The 20,777-nt window shown below is 42.7% G+C and overlaps 1 protein-coding gene across 1 annotated transcript in view; it reads right to left on the bottom strand.

The window, feature by feature from the left end:
• mindy3 (MINDY lysine 48 deubiquitinase 3) overlaps positions 1-20,777 on the bottom strand; it is a 175,754-nt gene that overhangs the window by 147,085 nt on the left and 7,892 nt on the right. Inside the window, exons 2-3 of the mRNA XM_060900932.1 lie at positions 20,290-20,369; positions 2,867-2,927 (exon numbers count right to left, since the gene is read on the bottom strand). Of these exons, the coding sequence (XP_060756915.1) occupies positions 2,867-2,927; positions 20,290-20,369 (141 nt within the window). The remainder of the gene's footprint in view (positions 1-2,866; positions 2,928-20,289; positions 20,370-20,777) is intronic.

Here is a 20,777-nt window from a genome sequence, read left to right as displayed (position 1 = left end):
CAGTCTTCCCAGCCTGGTGCAGGTCTACAATTTTGTTTCTGGTGTGCTTTGACAGCTCTTTGGTCTTGGCCATCGTGGAGTTTGGAGTGTGACTGTTTGTTTGAGGTTGTGGACAGGTGTCTTTTATACTGATAACGAGTTCAAACAGGTGCCATTAATACAGGTAACGAGTGGAGGACAGAGGAGCCTCTTAAAGAAGTTGTTACAGGTCTGTGAGAGCCAGAAACCTTGCTTGTTTGTAGGTGACCAAATACTTATTTTACCGAGGAATTTACCAATTAATTCATTAAAAATCCTACAATGTGATTTCCTGGATTCTTTCCCCCCATTCTGTCTCTCATAGTTGAAGTGTACCTATGATGAAAATTACAGGCCTCTCATCTTAAGTGGGAGAACTTGCACAATTGGTGGCTGACTAAATACATTTTTGCCCCACTGTAGGTACTACTGTATAATAAACACCCATGAAACATTATGTCAGCAATGACTTTTTTTATCCCAAGTTTATAAGAAGTCTATAAGAAATTTAGTAATTAACGATACAACTATTCTTATATAATATAGCTGGAACTAGGGCTCGTGCTAAAGCTTTCCACAATCCGTGCTTGCTCCTGATGTCGGATTGGGCCAAGCCTGGGCTCGTTTGAAAGGTCTCGGGGAGAGGGAGGTGCCTGTATATTTTGGTGGGGCTAGGACCTTTGGTGGCTGAATTACGAATTTTTAAATCCCTGCACATGTGAGCGGCTGGAACTAGGGCTCGTGATAAAGCTTTCTGCAATCCGCGCTTGCTCCTGACGTCGGATCAGGCCGAGCCTGGGCTCGTTCGAAAGGTCTTGGGGAGAAGGTGCTGTAAAGGTTGATAGGGCTAGGACCTTCGGTGGCTGAGTTATGAATTTTTAAAACACTAATATGAGCTCTGGCTCGAGCCAAAGATCTCGGCGAGCAGCGCTCGCATGGAGGTTTCGTGGGCGAATAGCAGGCCGAGCCACGGTTGTAGCGGGCCCTGCCTGTGATGCTTCAAAAGGTCTCTGGGAGGCCCCCGGTTCACAGGCCGTGTTACGACAATGTATTCGCCCAATGTAAGATTTGGAAGAAAATTAGAAGTACACTAGACCCATAGCTTGACAATTTTTCATGGGCCATCTGGTTTGATGCTTTTGAAATACAGACGGACAGACAAATGCGAAAATTACCAGTAACTGTCCGCTGGTCCGGTCTCATTTCCCACACTGGGTCATAATCTATTTTCTGAGCTATCACAATGTTTTAGTAACATTTATTAACAGCAGTCACAAACTCTGATTGGAAGTAGCAGATTTGATTCTGGAAAATTAATTTTTTTTAATTCATTAGAATGTATTCTAATTGTTTTTCCTGTTGAGTTTTAAGCATTTTATTTTGCGGACATTAAAACAAAACGTATATATTATTTTTTAAATGTGACTGTTTTTCTGGTGTCAAATGCATGTCTTCAAATAGCATTACATGATATTTTTGGTGCATCTGCTTGATCAAACCTTAAAATTCGCAACAGTAGGCACTGACAATGGAGTTCTAATATTACATATATTCTATAATGTCAAGCTATATTTCAAAACTTGAAAAAGATGAAGAAATACACTTGCGTATTTTGGCTAGTTTTAAGAGCATCCTGCCAAGTTTATAAACCTGCACATTACACTACCGTTCAAAAGTTTGGGGTCACTTAGAAATGTCCTTATTTTTGAAAGAAAAGCACTGTTCTTTTCAATGAAGATCACTTTAAACTAATCAGAAATGCACTCTATACATTGCTAATGTGGTAAATGACTGTTCTAGCTGCAAATGTGTGGTTTTTGGTGCAATATCTCCATAGGTGTATAGAGGCCCATTTCCAGCAACTCTCACTCCAGTGTTCTAATGGTACAATGTGTTTGCTCATTGCCTCAGAAGGCTAATGGATGATTAGAAAACCCTTGTACAATCATGTTAGCACAGCTGAAAACAGTTGAGCTCTTTAGAGAAGCTATAAAACTGACCTTCCTTTGAGCAGATTGAGGTGGTGTGTTTACATTAGACCGTATCAGCGGATCATCAGATTAACGTTTTTAAAACGATTAGTGTGCACACAGCAATACCAATACACGATTCGCGTGCACACAGCAACGCCAATACACGGATACGCTCGGCTCCGCAGGCATCCTGCGCTCCAAATCACTCCGCCCTGAACAGCGAGTGCCCTCTGGAGGGTGCGCACTCCGGCCCTGCGCAGCTCACAGAGCGCGCGAGTGAAGCGCACGAGCAGTGATTCGGGATAAATAGCAGGAAGTGAAAGTCTGCACCGTTTTTCAGCAGTCACGTCACATGACCAACGTGGCATGACCAACGCCAGCGAATCAGGAAGGTGGATGTCACAGTGACGTTGTCCAATGACGACGTCAGCTAGAGCTCAGCACAGCGTATCCTCGTTCCTCAATGTTTACACAGCACCGGATCAGATACGTAATGGATTGAATATGTGGGCCCTGGCGGATTCAAGTTGTTCCGCCTGTGGAGTCATTTCCCGGCGTTTTAATGTGAACGGACAGTGCATCCGCGACGAAAACGAGACGGATACGGTCTAATGTAAACACCACCTGAGTTTCTGGAGCATCACATTTGTGGGGTCGATTAAATGCTCAAAATGGCCAGAAAAATGTCTTGACTAGATTTTCTATTCATTTTACAACTTATGGTGGTAAATAAAAGTGTGACTTTTCATGGAAAACACAAAATTGTCTGGGTGACCCCAAACTTTTGAACGGTAGTGTATACAACTTCAGAAAAAAAAAAAGGGACATCTGAAAATGATTCAGGAAACTGCTAAAATTCATTCTGCTGCACATACCAGAGATATTTCTCCAGTTTGGGCTCTCCATGTTGAATAGGATGTTCTTCAGCAGGAACGCCTAAAAGTAAAAGACAAATCCACGTCTAAGAATACCTATGATGAAAGACAACACAATTGCTCTACAAAAATTCATACTGATCAGTAAACATGAATGAGGAAAATATGACTGGATCCCTACTAAGGCCTTTTACACTGGTGTGATTAAGGACAGGTTGTAATGTCACAGAGTTTATTAGACAGAAACGCCTTCCTTAACACTTGTGAGCTCTAACATGGCAATGCTTCAGTTATAAATTCAGGTAATATAACCGTGGGGCTGTAGAAAGCTGAACTTCAGGCATACTTTAATTTATTTCTATCGTACTACTGAAACACAGTGGTGCTTGAAAGTTTGTGAACCCTTTAGAATTTCCTATATTTCTGCATAAATATGACTTAAAATATGATCAGATTTTCACACAAGTCCTAAAAGTAGATAAAGAGAACCCAGTTAAACAAATGAGAAAAAAATATTATACTTGGTTACTTATTGAGGAAAATGATCCAATATTACATATCTGGGAGTGGCAAAAGTATGTGAACCTTTGCTTTCAGCATCTGGTGTGACCCCCTTGTGCAGCAATACAGTGCCTTGAAAAAGTATTCATAGCCCTTGAACTTTTTCACATTTTTCCACCTTACAACCACAAACTTAAAATTTTTTTTTTATTGAGATTTTATCTCATTCTCATCTGGTCTTCAAAATTTTAAACAAATAAAAATCTGAAAAAAATGTGGTGTGTATTAGTATTCAGCCCCCTGTACTCTGATACCTCTAAATACAATCCAGTGCAATCAGTTGCCTTCAGAAGTCATCTAATTAGTTAATAGAGTCCTGCTGTGTGTAATTTACTCTCAGCATAAATACACTTGTTCTGTGACGGCCTCAGTGGTTTGTTAGAGAACACTGAAGAACAAACAGCATCATGAAGACCAAAGAACTCACCAGACAGGTCAGGGATAAAGTTCTGGAGAAGTTTAAAGCAGGGTTAGGTTATAAAAAAATATCCCAAGCTCTGAACATCTCAAGAAGCACTGTTCAATCCATCATTCAAAAACGTAAAAAAGTATGGCACAACTGCAAACCTACCAAGACATGGTTGTCCACCTAAACTGATAGAGCAAGCAAGGAGAGCACTGGTCAGAGAAGCAGCCAAGAGGCCCATGATCACTCTGGAGGAGCTGCAGAAATCCACAGCTCAGGTGGGAGAATCTGTGCACAGGACAACTATAAGTCGTACACTCCACAAATCTGGCCTTTTTGGAAGAGTGGCAAGAAGAAAGCCATTGTTGAAAGACAGGCATAAGAAGCCATGTAGGGGACACAGCAAACATGTGGAAGAAGGTGCCTTGGTCAGATGAGACCAAAGTTGAACTTTTTGGCCTAAATGCAAAGCGCTATGTGTGGCGGAAAACTAACACTGCTCATCACCCTGCACACACCATCCCCACTGTGAAACATGGTGGTGGCAGCATCATGCTATGGGGATGCTTTTCTTCAGCAGGGACAGGGAAGCTGGTCAGAGTTGATGGGAAGATGGATGGAGCTAAATACAGGGCAATCCTGGAAGAAAACCTGTTGGAGGCTGCAAAAGACTTCAGACTGGGAAGGAGATTCACCTTCCAGCAAGACAATGACCCTAAACATACAGCCAGAGCTACAATGGAATGGTTTAGATCAAAGAATATTCATGTGTTAGAATGGCCCAGTCAAAGTCCAGACCTAAAGCCCATTGAGCATCTGTGGCAAGACTTGAAAATTGCTGTTCACAGACGCTCTCCATCCAATCTGGCTGAGCTTGAGCTATTTTGCAAAGAAGAATGGGCAAAAATTTCAGTGTCTAGATGTGCAAAGCTGGTAGAGACATACACAAAAGACTTGCAGCTGTAACTGCAGCAAAAGGTGGCTCTACAAAGTATTGACGCAGGGGGGCTGAATACTAATGCACATCACATTTTTCAGAATTTTTTATTTGTTTAAAATTTTGAAGACCATTTATCATTTCCGTTTCACTTCACAATTATGTGCTACTCTCTGTTGGTCTATCACATAAAATCTCAATTAAAAAAACAAACAAACAAAAAAAAACTTAAGTTCGTGGTTGTAAGGTGGAAAAATGTGACAAAGTTCAAGGGGTATGAATACTTTCTCAAGGCACTGTAACTGCAACTAAATGTTTCTGGTAACTGTTGATCAGTCCTGCACACCGGCTTGGAGGAATTTTAGCCCATTCCTCTGTACAGAACAGCTTCAACTCTGGGATGTTGGTGGGTTTCCTCACATGAACTGCTCACTTCAGGTCCTTCCACAACATTTCGATTGGATTAAGGTCAGGACTTTGACTTGGCCATTCCAAAACATTAAATTTATTCTTCTTTAACCATTCTTTGGTAGAATGACTTGTGTTTAGGGTCATTGTCTTGCTGCATGACCCACCTTCTCTTGAGATTCAGTTCATGGACAGATGTCCTGACATTTTCCTTTAGAATTTGCTGGTATAATTCAGAATTCATTGTTCCATCAATGATGACAAGCCGTCCTGGCCCAGATGCAGCAAAACAGGCCCAAACCATGATACTACCACCACCATGTTTCACAGATGGGATAAGGTTCTTATGCTGGAATGCAGTGTTTTCCTTTCTCCAAACATAACACTTCTCATTTAAACCAAAAAGTTCTATTTTGGTCTCATCCGTCCACAAAACATTTTTACAATAGCCTTCTGGCTTGTCCACGTGACCTTTAGCAAACTGTAGATGAGCAGCAATGTTCTTTTTGGAGAGCAGTGGCTTTCTCCTTGCAACCCTGCCATGCACACCATTGCTGTTCAGTGTTCTCCTGATGGTGGACTCATGAACATTAGCCAATGTGAGAGATGCCTTCAGTTGCTTAGAAGTTACCCTGGGGTCCTTTGTGACCTCGCCGACTATTACACACTTTGCTCTTGGAGTGATTTCCTCCATTTGTACACAATCTGTCTGACTGTGGATTGGTGGAGTCCAAACTCTTTAGAGATGGTTTTGTAACCTTTTACAGCCTGATGAGCATCAACAACGCTTTTTCTGAGTTCCTCAGAAATCTCCTTTGTTCGTGCCATGATACACTTCCACAAGCATGTTGTGAAGTTCAGACTTTGATAGATCCCTGTTCTTTAAATAAAACAGGTTGCCCACTCACACCTGATTGTCATCCCACTGATTGAAAACACCTGACTCTAATTTCACCTTCAAATTAGCTGCTAATCCTAGAGGTTCACATACTTTTGCCACTCACAGATATGTAATATTGGATCATTTTCCTCAATAAATAAATGACCAAGTATAATATTTTTGACTCATTTGTTTAACTGGGTTCTCTTTATCTACTTTTAGGACTTGTGTGAAAATCTGATGCTGCTTTAGGTCATATTTATACAGAAATATAGAAAATTCTGAAGAGTTCACAAACTTTCAAGCACCACTGTACATTATTGGAATGTTTTGCAATTGTCCTCCTTTAGCCCAGAAGAACTGAGGCTGCGCTTTCCTTAGTGACACTAAATGCTCCTCGGAATCACTCAGTACGTTTACATGCACATCCAAATCGAGCTAAGGGTCCCAGCAGGGGTGCCAGAGAAATCCAATCCTACATGCACACAAGCAAATCGAGCTATTGTGTGAGGTACATTGTGCACCCGAGCCACAGGTGACACTACACGCCCCATCGTGTTGGTACACTTCCTGTTGTCGTCATGAAGAAGAGCTATTCAAGAGTATAAACAAAGTTATCAGCAGTGTTGCCAGATACTGCTGACGTTTTCCAGCCCAAAACATGTTCAAATCCGCCAAAATGCACTTAAAACCGCCCAATCTGGCAACACTGGCAGTTCCGTGCTCGAGCTGTTAGGCTTGCTCTAACAGACTGTATGGCTACAAACTGTCCTGCGCAGACCACTGTTTTGTAAGACAACTTATTTTGCACAATTGTATATTTTTCTAAAGTCCATTTTTTGCTTACAAAAAAATATTTTTTTTTGCTTGCAATTTAACTTGTGTCTTAATAAACACACAAAAAGTTCAATTGTTTTGTTTTTATTGACATTATTCAGATGTTGGACATATATATATATATATACACACACACACACACACATACAGTGACTTGTTTATGTACACAATTCACAGCTATGCAACAGCTGTACAGATGTATTTGGTGATACAGTAAGTGAACTAAATTTTAACAGTGCAAACAATGCCACAAAAAGAAAAGATTCATGATTCGTTGTCATGCCGACCGAGGCTGTTGTGTTTCCCGCTTGTGGTCTCGTCACTCGTCACTTCCGGAAGGGGCAGTGCTGAAGTAAGTAGCTCGAATACGTAGCTCGATAGGATATACATGCACTAAGTAGCTCGGCTACAATCGCATAATCTAGGTTGTGTAGCTCGATTCCGAGAAATCAAGTTCAGTTCAATTTCAGCCGAATTAAGGTGTATACATGGCATTTTGAACTTCGATTTCAGTCGAGCAACGGCAGAAATTCGATTCTCTCTATGTGCATGTAAACGCACTGACTCGGACACTGCGCTGTGGGTTTTTATTTACGGGTTCAGTCGAATGAGAGTCACTGTTGAGAACAACTTAGTTATGAAAAATGCCGTCGTCATCAGTAGCAACAACTAACCCGATAGCCAATAGAAGCTAAAGAAGAGAGGGCATTTATAATATTGCTTGACATAAAACATGGATGATATCTGCAGTTTGCCTTTGACACACAAGTGCAGGTTTCATGTGACCATGTAGTAGAGCAAGTGTAAACTTTGATCTCCAGCAGTCCCACATAACCAGCTGATTTATACTTTTATATATACACACACACACACACACACACACACACAATCCTAGAATTTGGAGTACATTTCACGTCTCGGAGATAAACCTTTTGTTATTTTCCACAAAAGAAATCTTTATTGAATCAGTTTTGAACAATAATGCAAACTATCACTAACAGCAATGCTTGATGTACATTTTTGACCCAATTTATCCATAAAACATTAACTAAACGACTCCCACCCCTCCCCCCACATTACTGGCCGTCTTCGATGACTGATTCGTACATTCAACTTGAATAAACATGAAGTGATTCAGTCTAACAGTCTGTTTTTTTGAGGCTCACTCTATTAACTGTTATAAAATCAAACTACACAGAAAGTCTATTTTCTGTATTATGTGAAAATTTCAGGTCATTAAAAAAAAAAAAGTACTTTATCAACTCTGTTAATGAAACTGCATAAAATCCACAGAGACTTTTAATAATATGCATGACAACTGCACTGAGAGATGTCGCTTCCTCTGGCGGGAAACTGCAGAAAGGCAGTGAGGCGTGTTCTGTTTCTTCTCTCATTAATTTGAACAAAATGTTGAGGATGCACCAACAGTAGATTAATTATTCGTCAAATCTATTCTTGTGATATTGGAGTGAATCGCTCACTCATAAAAAAACCAACAACAATATGATTAAAATCAGGCGGCATGGTGGTGTAGTGGTTAGCGCTGTTGCCTCACAGCAAGAAGGTCCCGGGTTCGAGCCCAGAAGCCGACGAGGGCCTTTCTGTGTGGAGTTTGCACGTTCTCCCCGTGGGTTTCCTCTGGGTGCTTTGGTTTCCCCCACAGTCCAAAGGCATGCAGGTTAGGCTAACTGGTGGCTCTAAATTGACCGTAGGTGTGAATGTGAATGGTTCTCTTTTGCCCCTTTTCCACCAAAGCAGTTCCAGGGCTGGTTCGGGGCCAGTGCTTAGTTTGGAACCGGGTTTTCTGTTTCCACTGACAAAGAACTGGCTCTGGGGCCAGAAAAACCGGTTCCAGGCTAGCACCAACTCTCTGCTGGGCCAGAGGAAAGAACCGCTTACATCAGCGGGGGGGGCGGAGTTGTTAAGACCAACAATAACAAGACCGCAAAAGATCGCTATTTTTAAGCGCCAACAAACGCCAAGTCATTTATTATTATTACTGTTGTTGCTGCTGCTGCTTCTTCCGTGTTGTTTTCAGGGCTCGAAATTAACTTTTTTTCTTTGTGTCCCCCAGTGGTCCCGAATTCTGTGTTGTATTGTCCCGAATGGAAGCAATAGTGTCCCCATTTTTTCCTCTCTGAAATAACCAGTGGTTAATATTATCATATGAAGTTACTACTATATTTGTAACTATGCGATTTTAAACCCTTTATATAATTTTTACAATAAGTCACAAGACACAAGCGACACATGTCCTATACATCATCTACTTCAAAATTACAGTTATTGCATTTTCAGTTTATTAAACTTTGGCGATCTCACTGTATGAATAGATACCCGTTTATTTAAAGGGGCCAACTAGCTCATTCAGAAAATGTTTCAACTCCCTACATCTGCAGTACACTTTAGCTGAAAATAAGACCCCTTTTATGTTCATTTCATCTACTTATACCTTGAATATCTGTTGGCACTTATAAGGCCAACTTATCATTTTCTCCATTACCGTTATCCATTTTTATGAACTTTCCGTTATCCATTACCGTTATCCATTTTTATGAACTTTCCGTTATCCATTTTATGAACTTTCGCTGCCGGGTGCAAATGTTAGCAACATCAGCATAGTGCCAGGTCCGAGCCTAGTTGTGCTGCTGACTGACTAAACTTTCTGAACTAGAAAGACACCAAGAAAACTCACTTATTCTGTTGAACGGTATCTTCCGTCAATATCATCCACATCATTCCTGTTGTATTTTATAACGTGTCTAACAGTGTTCATTAAGTTCATTCAGTTGCTAGCGTTGCCTGCAGACCAGGCGATGACACTTTGGATCCTGAAGGTCCCGGAGACGTTATGTCTGGGCTTTCAGTTTCTTCCCCGCGGTCGGTCCGCTTCAACCACTTCAGCATTTTTGTTCTGGCAAGAGTCGGCGCAGCGTGTGCGGTAGCAATTCCATTCCAAGTCCATATAATGCGGACTCCGGCTGAAGATTCTAGAACAGAATGCGCTGCTCTGTAGCCTACGGATGCAGGTGCATCCAAAGTGTAGCTACTATGTATTTTTCGCTTTTAACGTTTTAAAATTAAAATTGACAAATTAGGTGAATGTCTACTATGTGTTACGGCTTTGTAAATAATATTAATGTAGAACTTTTTTTCTAGATCTATTTTTTTCCATTGTCCCGGGATTGTCCCAGATATGATAATTTTGTGTCCCGATGACATTTTTTATGGTCCCCGGGATGTCGGGACACCGTTAGTTTCGAGCGCTGGTTGTTTTTGCTTCGATATTCGCGCCAAGGTTTATGCAAACGTAGCAACGTAACTGACGTATACAGCGACGTAACTGACGTGGCTTCCCTTAGCACCGCGAGCTATGGAAAAGCAAACTGGTTCTCGGCTGGCTCGCAAGTTGAACGAGTTGTGAACCAGCACTGGCCCCGAACCAGCCCTGGAACTGATTTGGTGGAAAAGGGGTACATGTGTCAGACCTGTGAAGACCTGGTGACTTGTCCAGGGTGTACCCCGCCTCTCGCCAATAGTTAGCTGGGATAGGCTCCAGCTTGCCTGCGACCCTGTAGGACAGGATAAGCGGCTACAGATAATGGATGGATGGATGGATGGATGGATGGATGGATGAATAAAATCCATACAATTCTGTTTTTATACATGCCATGTGGTAGCTAACGTGAGGTTAGCATGTGGAGTTAGGACACAAAATGGTAGGAAATGTCAACTCTGTTATCGTCAATTCTGTTAATGGGATCGCCTAGCTTGACGATAACGGAGTTGACAATGACTAACAGAGTCAACACTTGAAATGTACCTACAATTATAGAACGGGCCATGTTTATATATATTTTATTTATTTTAACTAAAGTTTTCATAAGCTAAGATTTACATTTTGTGTTAAAATGCTTGATGAATTACACCAACACAGAAACATTAAGTAATTTACTTTTAAGATGAGCAGGTTCACTGGCGTGATATGGACTGGAGTCCTGGTGTCTACGTGGACAATCTCGGACGAGAATAAGTGACAATTTTGTACTCCTGAACAATAAAGCTTGTTATTTGTGTGCCAGCCTGGAAAAAACGTTCAAGTGGAGGTATTTTGAAATGTTCTATGATATATGTACAGCTGCCATTTCATGCAATTATCCAATCAGTTGATCATGTGGCAGCAGCGCAATATAATACAAGTCACACAGATAGAGGTCAAGCGCTTCAGCTGATCTTAATATCAAACATTGGGTGGGGGGAATGCAAGTGGTTTTGACCATGGCATGGTTGTTGGTGGAAAAAGGGCCGGTTTTTCCACAAACATATTTCAAGATGGCGCCACGGACGGCCGCCTCAGAGTTTTGGTGTGCTCTGTGTAGTCTTGTTTTGGTTGTAAATAGCACTTCATGTAACCCTTCCCGAATTTCTTTCATGAGAGAAGAACTCTTGAACATCAGGAAAATGACTTGAGTGGACTTATTTCCTACATTCATTTCACCATCTGTAGATTTATTGTCCATTCTGGTCAAAGGTGCCTTCACCTGTGCTGCTGCCAGTGTGATACGCCGGAGGAGAGGTAAATGAGCTGGATCGCTTGTGCACCTTCACCAGCATGGACACCACACACCACTGCCTGGAATATATCTCTCTAACGTGTGCTCACTGAGCAATAAAATGGATGAACAACTACTTTTGGGGAAAAAAAACAGACTTTTCTTCATCGGCAATTCTGTGCTTTACGGAGACGTGGATGTGTGGATCAATACCGGACTCGGCGATGCAGCTGGCAGGCTTCTAACTCTTCAGAGAGGATCGTAATGCAGAACTTTCCGGTAAAACTAAAGGTGGAGGAATCTGTTTTTACACAAATAGTGGCTGGTGTAACGACGGTTCATTCTGGTCGGTGTTTATATTCCACTGCAAGCTAACGTGCAGGAGGCACAGCGCTTACTCTCTGACCAGATACTGTGTGTGGAGCAGGCCAACCCAGACTCTTTAGTTATTGTCCTTGGCGACTTTAACAAAGGTAATCTCTCCCATGAACTCCCCAAATAAAAACAGTTTATTAAATGTCCTACCAGAAAGGAGAATGTTTTGGATCACCGTTACACAACAGTTAACAATGCTTGTCACGCCGTCCCGCACACTGCAGTGGGCCACTCCGACCATGTCATGGTCCACCTAATCCCTTCATACAGATAGAAGCTAAAGCTTAGCAAGCCTGTTGTGAGGACATCAAGGAAGTGGAGCAAGGAGGCTGTGGAGGACCTTCAGGCGTGTCTGGACTCAACAGACTGGGACGTTTTCAGGACTGCCACAAATAGTTTAGATGAGTACACAGAGGCGGTGACTTCATGCATCAGCTTCTGTGAGGACAACTGCATAATAACTCACCCTGGTGCGAGTTGGAACAACGACAAGCCCTGGTTCACAGCTGGACTCAGACAGATGAGACAGCAGAAGAAGGAGGTGTTCAAGAGTGGGGACAGGGATGGGTTTAAAGAGTCCAAGTACAGGTTTAGCAAGGCGGTGAGAGATGCTAAATGGCTGTATGCTGAGAAACAACACCACCAGTTCTCGACTAACTGTCGACTGTATCTGTCTGGAGAGGGCTAAGGCAAATCATGAACTACAAACCCAAACCCCCTCACTCTGTCAACAACCTTCACCCTTGCAAATGACCTTAACACCTTCTACTGCTGTTTTGAAAAACAATGGGACAGTCCTGATACCTCCCCCCACAATCACCACCTCCATCCCCCTCTCTTCAGGAGCCCGCTCCTCCTCATCTCTGTCTACGTCAAAAGCCCCTCCACCTCCTCCCCCACTGCGCCTCTCACCATTCAGGAGAGGGATGTCAATAGACTGTTCAAGAGACAGAACCCCCATAAATCAGCTGGACTTGACTCTGTCTCTCCATCCACCCTGAGAAACTGCACAGACCAGTTGTCTCCACTCTTCACAGACATTTTCAACACCTCACTGGAGACATGCCAGCCTATTTCAAGTCCTGCACCATCATACCCATCCCCAAAAAAGCAAGGCCCACAGGACTAAATGACTACAGACCCATCGTCCTCACCTCCATGGTTATGAAATCCTTTGAGCGCCTTTTTCTCTCCCACCTCAAAACCATCACAGACCCCCTTCTGGACCTCCTGCAGTTCGCCTACAGAGCCAACAGGTCTGTGGACGACACCATCAACACGGCCCTCCACTTTATCCTCTAGCACCTGGATTCCCCAGGATCCTGTGTGTGGACTTCAGCTCTGTGTTCAATACCATCATTCCAGCTCTGCTACAGGACAAACTGTCCCAGCTAAATGTGCCTGACCCCACCTGCAGGTGGATCACTGACCTCCTGACTGACAGGAAGCAGCAAGTGAGGTTGGGAAAGCATGTCTCCAACACTCAGACAATCAGCACTGGATCCCCCCCCTGAGGCTGTGTTCTTTTCTCCTCTGCTCTTCTCCCTGTATACAAACAGCTGCACCTCCACCCACCAGTCCGTCAAGCTCCTGAAGCTCGTGGATAACACCACCCTTATCTCTGGTGAGGATGAGTCCACCCACAGGTGGGAGATTGACCATCTGGTGACCTGGTGCAGCCAAAACAACCTGGAGCTAAATGCTGCAAAAACAGTGGAAATGATTGTGGACTTCAGGAAGAACCCAGCCCCCCCTCTCCCCATCACCCTGCGTGGCGCACCAGTGGACACTGGAGTCCTTCCGCTTCCTACGCACCATAATCACCCAGGACCTGAAGTGGGAACTGAACGTCAGCTCCTTCATCTCAAAAGCACTGCAGAGGATGGACTTCCTGTGGCAGTTAAAGAAGTTCAACCAAAAGACAACGATGGTGCACTTCTACACAGCCATCACTGAGTCCATCCTCAGCTCCTCCGTTACCATCTGATATGCTGCTACCTCTGCAAGGGACAAGGGTAGACTGCAGGGTATTAGTCACTTGGCAGAGAAGGTGATTGGCTGCAGCCTGCCTTCACTTGAGGACCTGTTCGCCTACAGGACGCTGAGCCGAGCAGGAAAGATTGTGGTTGATCCCTCCCACCCCGGACATAAACTCTTTGAGACACTCCCCTCCAGCAGGAGGCTGCGGTCCTTCAAGACCAAAACCTCACGCCACAGAAACAGGTTCTTTCCTACCACTGCTGGCCTAGTGACCCCCACTTACTCTGTACCCCCCTGGCCAGTACCATACTTCAGACTCCTGACCCACTCTGCCCCCACACCTCAATAAACAAGACCAGTGACCCCATTTACTCTGCCCCTCCCCCCCAAGTTAGACCATTCTTATGTAGCTCCTTTATTAGAATAGACTGTCTTTATTTAGCATTTATTTACTGAGCACCTTAACTCCAAGCCAAATTCCTTGTAGTTGCAACAATTACTTGGCAATAAAGCTTTTTCTGATTCTGATTTGTTTCGGGATTTTTCACACGACGCATCCAGTGACTGGAGTTCAGCAGGTGGAAAAGCCTTGTTGATGGGATAGGTCAGAGGAGAGCAGCCAGACTAGGTTAAAGGACATGGGACATGGATTTTTTTCTGGGTATAATTATGTATAAAGGACATAAGAAATGCCATCTAAATCACTGCAGGGCGTCAAAAATGTGAAAATCATCACATTATTTAACTTTTTTATACATCAGCGTAAAACAATGATTCGTTAATTAGCTAGGTGGTCACGTGACCCGTGACATCACAAAAACTTTCCAAGGAGCCAGCGCTTGGGAATCTAATCACACAGCCAACAACACTACGCCATTTGGCAACAGAGATGAAAATTAAGAAAAGTTAAACAAACTTACCAACATAACTTAACATTTATTTAAATGTCCATTAATGTTACAGGATTTCTTGACTGTCTCTACAGTTGTAGGAATGTTAGGCCCTGTATATTATGGCGCTATCACTGCCTCCATGAACCCGGCTATACGGCCTCTTAAATTTGGCTTGGCAATTAATATCGCTCAGTACCTGAGTATTAATGTTGAAAGAATCCTCAGTGAAATGGTCCGAACACAGTTTGTGGGAAACAGTAGGTGCAAAGTTTTTTCTACGGCAGTAGTGAGCCCACACTTTCCTCAGCTTCGGGTCCTTGGGGAATGCAAAAAAAACTTACTCCAGGGCATTTCCCATTGGAATTATTGCAACCATAAGCAGCACAATACACCGTGATGTTCAATGTACGTTAAAGACTATAAAAACAATTTTCTTGTCATTCACTTCTCCATTCATCTACCCGCTTGTGCTGTGCCCGAAAGTTTTTGTGACGTATGATCACGTGACAGCGGCTCTTCCGGTTGTAAAATATGCATATCGGAGCTCGAGCAGAAATGCCATATAATCATCACGAATATAACGATTTTGCTGAATTTAATAGATGATTTTGTATTTGTTGATGCAATTAATTCATATTTTTAATGGAAAGAAACTGATATAGCGTGCATTTATGTTTCATGTCCCATGTCCTTTAAGCTGAAAAGGAGTCCTCGATAAAAATCTCCCAGCCTTACTTGCCCAATGGGCAAGCAGCACCCAAAACATACTTGCCCGAAAAACAATTCCACTTGCCCAGAGCTGAATTTTATTTTGGAGAGGACAGAATGCAGTTGATTTTTTTTAAATAGGTGAAGAAGCATAATTATCATAAGTCCACAAAACCATAACAGCAATATATGCAGACACATTCAGAAAGAAAGAAAGTTCTAGTAGCAGAGGAATGAATACTTTAGGGTATATTAAGCTGGAGAGTTTTGAATGAGTATAATAATAATGCTGGAGCTTTGTTTCTGTTATCAAAGGAACACAGTCCTGTGCAAATCGTCACCGTGGAACCAGAGTGTAGAAATGAACCTACAATTCGAGAGACTTCTACACACACACACTGAACTTTACAACAGCTGCACGCATGTGAAATGGAAATACATCAACTAAGGCAGGAAAAACTATTTTGGATAAAATTGTTACCGTCTGTTACACACTGATCAACCTGTGTGACTCAGCCGTACCTTTGAATAGAGAATAAATGAAAAGGGAACTGAACATTAACCGTTTATTGAAATTATTATTACAAGAATGATTATAGTTACTCTATGACTATAGCTACAACTGGAATGCGCCGATTCTGTTAGCGTTTGTACCATCCACTATGAGATCTCATCTCATTTCATTATCTGTAGCCGCTTTATCCTTCTACAGGGTCGCAGGCAAGCTGGAGCCTATCCCAGCTGACTACGGGCGAAAGGCGGGGTAAGGGTGATGACCCTGGACAAGTCGCCAGGTCATCACAGGGCTGACACATAGACACAGACAACCATTCACACCTACGGTCAATTTAGAGTCACCAGTTAACCTAACCTGCATGTCTTTGGACTGTGGGGGAAACCGGAGCACCCGGAGGAAACCCACGCGGACACGGGGAGAACATGCAAACTCCGCACAGAAAGGCCCTCGCCGGCCACGGGGATCGAACCCGGACCTTCTTGCTGTGAGGCGACAGCGTTAACCACTACACCACCGTGCCGCCCCCACTATGAGATAAAATTAAAATAAAACCTTAGAATATCGTTTGAAAGTCTAGAGCAAGATATTTTACTATTTTACAAATAATAACACTTCAGATATCGTTTTAGTAATAATAAGCATCACTGTATAAATGACAGAGTGCAGATAGCTGTGTAACTAGATGTCCTTCGGGTTGATGACACATGGAGGGGCCGGAATAGTTTACCATCCAGCCCACAGTTCAGGTCCGAGCCCTTTGAAAGTAAATGCTTTGGCTTTCGCAACATTCTGTTCCCAAAAGCTGATGTCAGGAGAAAGTCTTTACACAAAGGTGTTTTTTTTTGCTTCTGTAATTTTTTTAAACTGTTGTTCCATGTTGGGACTTTTCAGGAAAAAGAATGTACATTCCAACATGTAGCTAATGCTAACGCTAGGCAACAAATCTGCACCGTCACTCCAGTCATTTTGAGGAATTTTGTACAGATCAGAATTGCTAATAAACTCCAATTTCCGCGTATATCTATCTTTCGCTTCTTTCTGACTAAGATTGTCCAAGTAATCCTGTAGTAGAGCTTTTTTTGCTGTAGTTTTCTTCGGACAACATCAGCAGACTCCGGGCATCTCCGCTAGGCTTCAGTATGTGAACAGCCAATCAGCAGGTCCTGTTTGTGTTTACGATTTTTATGCCACGATTTACAACCAATGGGAGACACCTTTTGTCGGCTGTCCACCAACCACAGGCTCCCGTGCCACGATGGCGGTGTGCTGATAAATATTTAGAAAATAAAAATGATATTACGAAATATATGAAACCATCAAAAACAAGAAAAAAAATCATATATATTATGTATGTTAGAGGTAAGGAACATTATTCAGTGATATCGTTTATTATTAACTCCAATCGTGATATAAAAGTTAAAAAATTTGACACCGGCCTGCTTCAACCGCGCTACTGGCACACGATGTCCTTGACCCTCGTCGCCCTTAGCCAGTTGGTGTAATTACATCATTACGTGGACCCTTCTGAGCTGAGCTTTTCCAGTACGCTCGAACACACGCATATGGGCGGCACGGTGGTGTAGTGGTTAGCACTGTCGCCTCACAGCAAGAAGGTTCCGGGTTCGAACCTCACGACCGACAGGGGCCTTTCTGTGTGGAGTTTGCATGTTCTCCCCATGTCCGCGTGGGTTTCCTCTGGGTGCTCCGGTTTCCCCCACAGTTTAAAGACATGCAGATTCGGTACAATGGGGCCACTGTAATTGGCGCAAGCTGTTGTGGTTTCCCATGCCATGATGTATGTACATATATATTAGTGCTGTCAAGCGATTAAAATATTTAATCGCGATTAATGTCGCGACTGTCATAGTTAACTCGCGATTAATCGCAATTTAATCGCACATTTGTGTCACATGAAAAACCATGTAATTCTCTTATCAGCATAAAAAAGTGAATGGGCTTGTGTTGTACCAATGCTTTTTTTTTTATTGCAGAGCATAACACTACGGAGCCGTAGAGGGGACATGGTGAATAAAAAAATAAAGCTTGGGAATGACTTATAAGGCGTGTGCAGGGCTCGAAATTAACTTTTTTTTCTTTGTGTCCCCCAGTGGTCCCGAATTCTGTGTTGTATTGTCCCGAATGGAAGCAATAGTGTCCCCATTTTTTTCCTCTCTGAAATAACCAGTGGTTAATATTATCATATGAAGTTACTACTATATTTGTAACTATGCGATTTTAAACCCTTTATATAATTTTTACAATAAGTCACAAGACACAAGCGACACATGTCCTATACATCATCTACTTCAAAATTACAGTTATTGCATTTTCAGTTTATTAAACTTTGGCGATCTCACTGTATGAATAGATACCCGTTTATTTAAAGGGGCCAACTAGCTCATTCAGAAAATGTTTCAACTCCCTACATCTGCAGTACACTTTAGTTGAAAATAAGACCCCTTTTATGTTCATTTCATCTACTTATACCTTGAATATCTGTTGGCACTTATAAGGCCAACTTATCATTTTCACCATTACCGTTATCCATTTTTATGAACTTTCCGTTATCCATTTTTATGAACTTTCCGTTATCCATTTTTATGAACTTTCCGTTATCCATTTTATGAACTTTCGCTGCTGAAACGTGGGTGCAAATGTTAGCAACATCAACATAGTGCCAGGTCCGAGCCTAGTTGTGCTGCTGACTGACTAAACTTTCTGAACGAGAAAGACACCAAGAAAACTCACTTATTTTGTTGAACGGTATCTTCCGTCAATATCATCCACATCATTCCTGTTGTATTTTATAACGTGTCTAACAGTGTTCATTAAGTTCATTCAGTTGCTAGCGTTGCCTGCAGACCAGGCGATGACACTTTGGATCCTGAAGGTCCCGGAGACGTTATGTCTGGGCTTTCAGTTTCTTCCCCGCGGTCGGTCCGCTTCAACCACTTCAGCATTTTTGTTCTGGCAAGAGTCGGCGCAGCGTGTGCGGTAGCAATTCCATTCCAAGTCCATATAATGCGGACTCCGGCCGAAGATTCTAGAACAGAATGCGCTGCTCTGTAGCCTACGGATGCAGGTGCATCGAAAGTGTAGCTACTATGTATTTTTCGCTGTTAACGTTTTAAAATTAAAATCGACAAATTAGGTGAATGTCTACGTATGTGTTACGGCTTTGTAAATAATATTAATGTAGAACTTTTTTCTAGATCTATTTTTTTCCATTGTCCCGGGATTGTCCCAGATATGATGATTTTGTGTCCCGATGACATCTTTTACGGTCCCCGGGACATCGGGACACCGTTAGTTTCGAGCGCTGGGCGTGTGCACGAGATATTAATGTGCACGCACGAGTTATATAACCCGTGCCCACGCTTTGCGTTAAGGCGTGCGCTCAGGTAATTAAAAGTGAGGGAATGAGTTACTACGGCTCCGTATAACATGTCTTGTCACAGCCACTGCAAAGTCGGGCTGAAGCCGCCGATGGGAAAACGAAACCTAAGCCGAGCACCGTGGCTCTTCGTCCTGAGGCGCAGCAGCGCGAGCTGCCCGCGCTGGTTCTTTGGGGGGAGGGCAGAGGACTCTGGCTGTGCGGGGCGTGACATTACAGTCTAGCTGCTATCGTTTTTCTAAGCAAAGTCTCTGTTCTGTTCCAAGTTCCTGGCAGTTTCAAAAGCTTATGAAAAACCTACATCATGTCACAGAGCGTTAATCTCGCGATAAAAAAATTATCGCCGTTAAAATTGAGTCAAGTTAACGCGTTAATAACGCAACATTTTTGACAGCACTAATATATATAGATCTTCCTATGGCAAAAGCTAAATAAAAAAAATAAAATAACTTTGATGAATTATAACCAGAAACAAGGAAATTTGAATGATTTCCTCAAAATATTTTTAGTACTTTTATACATTGTCATGTTGATAAATAAAACTTAATGCATTTCCTGTGAAACAAGACGAGCTACTTCAGACTGGTTCCCTGCTCTCTTAGCGCCTGTGTTGCTCAGGTTGCCAGCACTAACTTTTGCCGTCCGATCGGACGATTACCATTAAAGTTTTACTCGTCCTTGCACAGACTTTAGTTGTCTCGGATGATCGGACATGAGGTTTGTCGAGCATTGTGAAAGGAATTCTACATTAACTCAAATGACTGCTTTTACAAACGTGATGAGCTGAACAGCAATTAGGAAAACATGGCGAACCCTGAGGAGAGCTGAACAGCCGAAGAGTACATCGGGTTTCACTCCTGTCAGCCAAGAACAAGCAGCTCAGGCTACCTCCCGCTTACAAATGCTTACTCCTTTTACAGGAGGAGAAAACATTCCCGTTACATTAATAAACATGTTTAAAGTATAATTAGAACCTGCACAGGTGCGATTACAGCGCACGGTCCACCTTCAAACTGCTCCAGTGCACTGTGCTCCGTCTCGCTGAAGACAAAACCTGCAGAAAAGACGGAAAGAATTCATTACAAATCATTTACCCATCTCCCACCAACCAACCAACCAACCCTGTATAGTGTTCTTGAATTTATGAGTGTTGCGGCATGAAGGAAAAAAAACGTTCACATGATTCAGTTGTTTTCTAATCATCAGACTGGCATGACACACACACACGTGCTGAGCACTTTATTAGGAACACAATACTAATATTGGGTACCGTAGGAACCCCTTTACTCTCAAGAACAGCCTCAATTCTTCATGGTAATGGAAACATTCCTCTGAGATCCTGGTCCATGTTTGGCATAACTGCACTACAGAACGGCTGCAGATTAGATTTGTGATTCGATGCTGAAAATCTATGGTTCGAACACATCGCAAATGTGCTCCATTTCAGGGCCGGTGACTAGAG

Source organism: Neoarius graeffei, chromosome 19 (genome assembly GCF_027579695.1).
Source record: "Neoarius graeffei isolate fNeoGra1 chromosome 19, fNeoGra1.pri, whole genome shotgun sequence".
Classification (NCBI taxonomy): domain Eukaryota; kingdom Metazoa; phylum Chordata; class Actinopteri; order Siluriformes; family Ariidae; genus Neoarius; species Neoarius graeffei.
The sequence above is the reverse complement of the archived record's forward strand: the minus strand, read 5'-3'. Positions and strand labels throughout refer to the sequence as shown.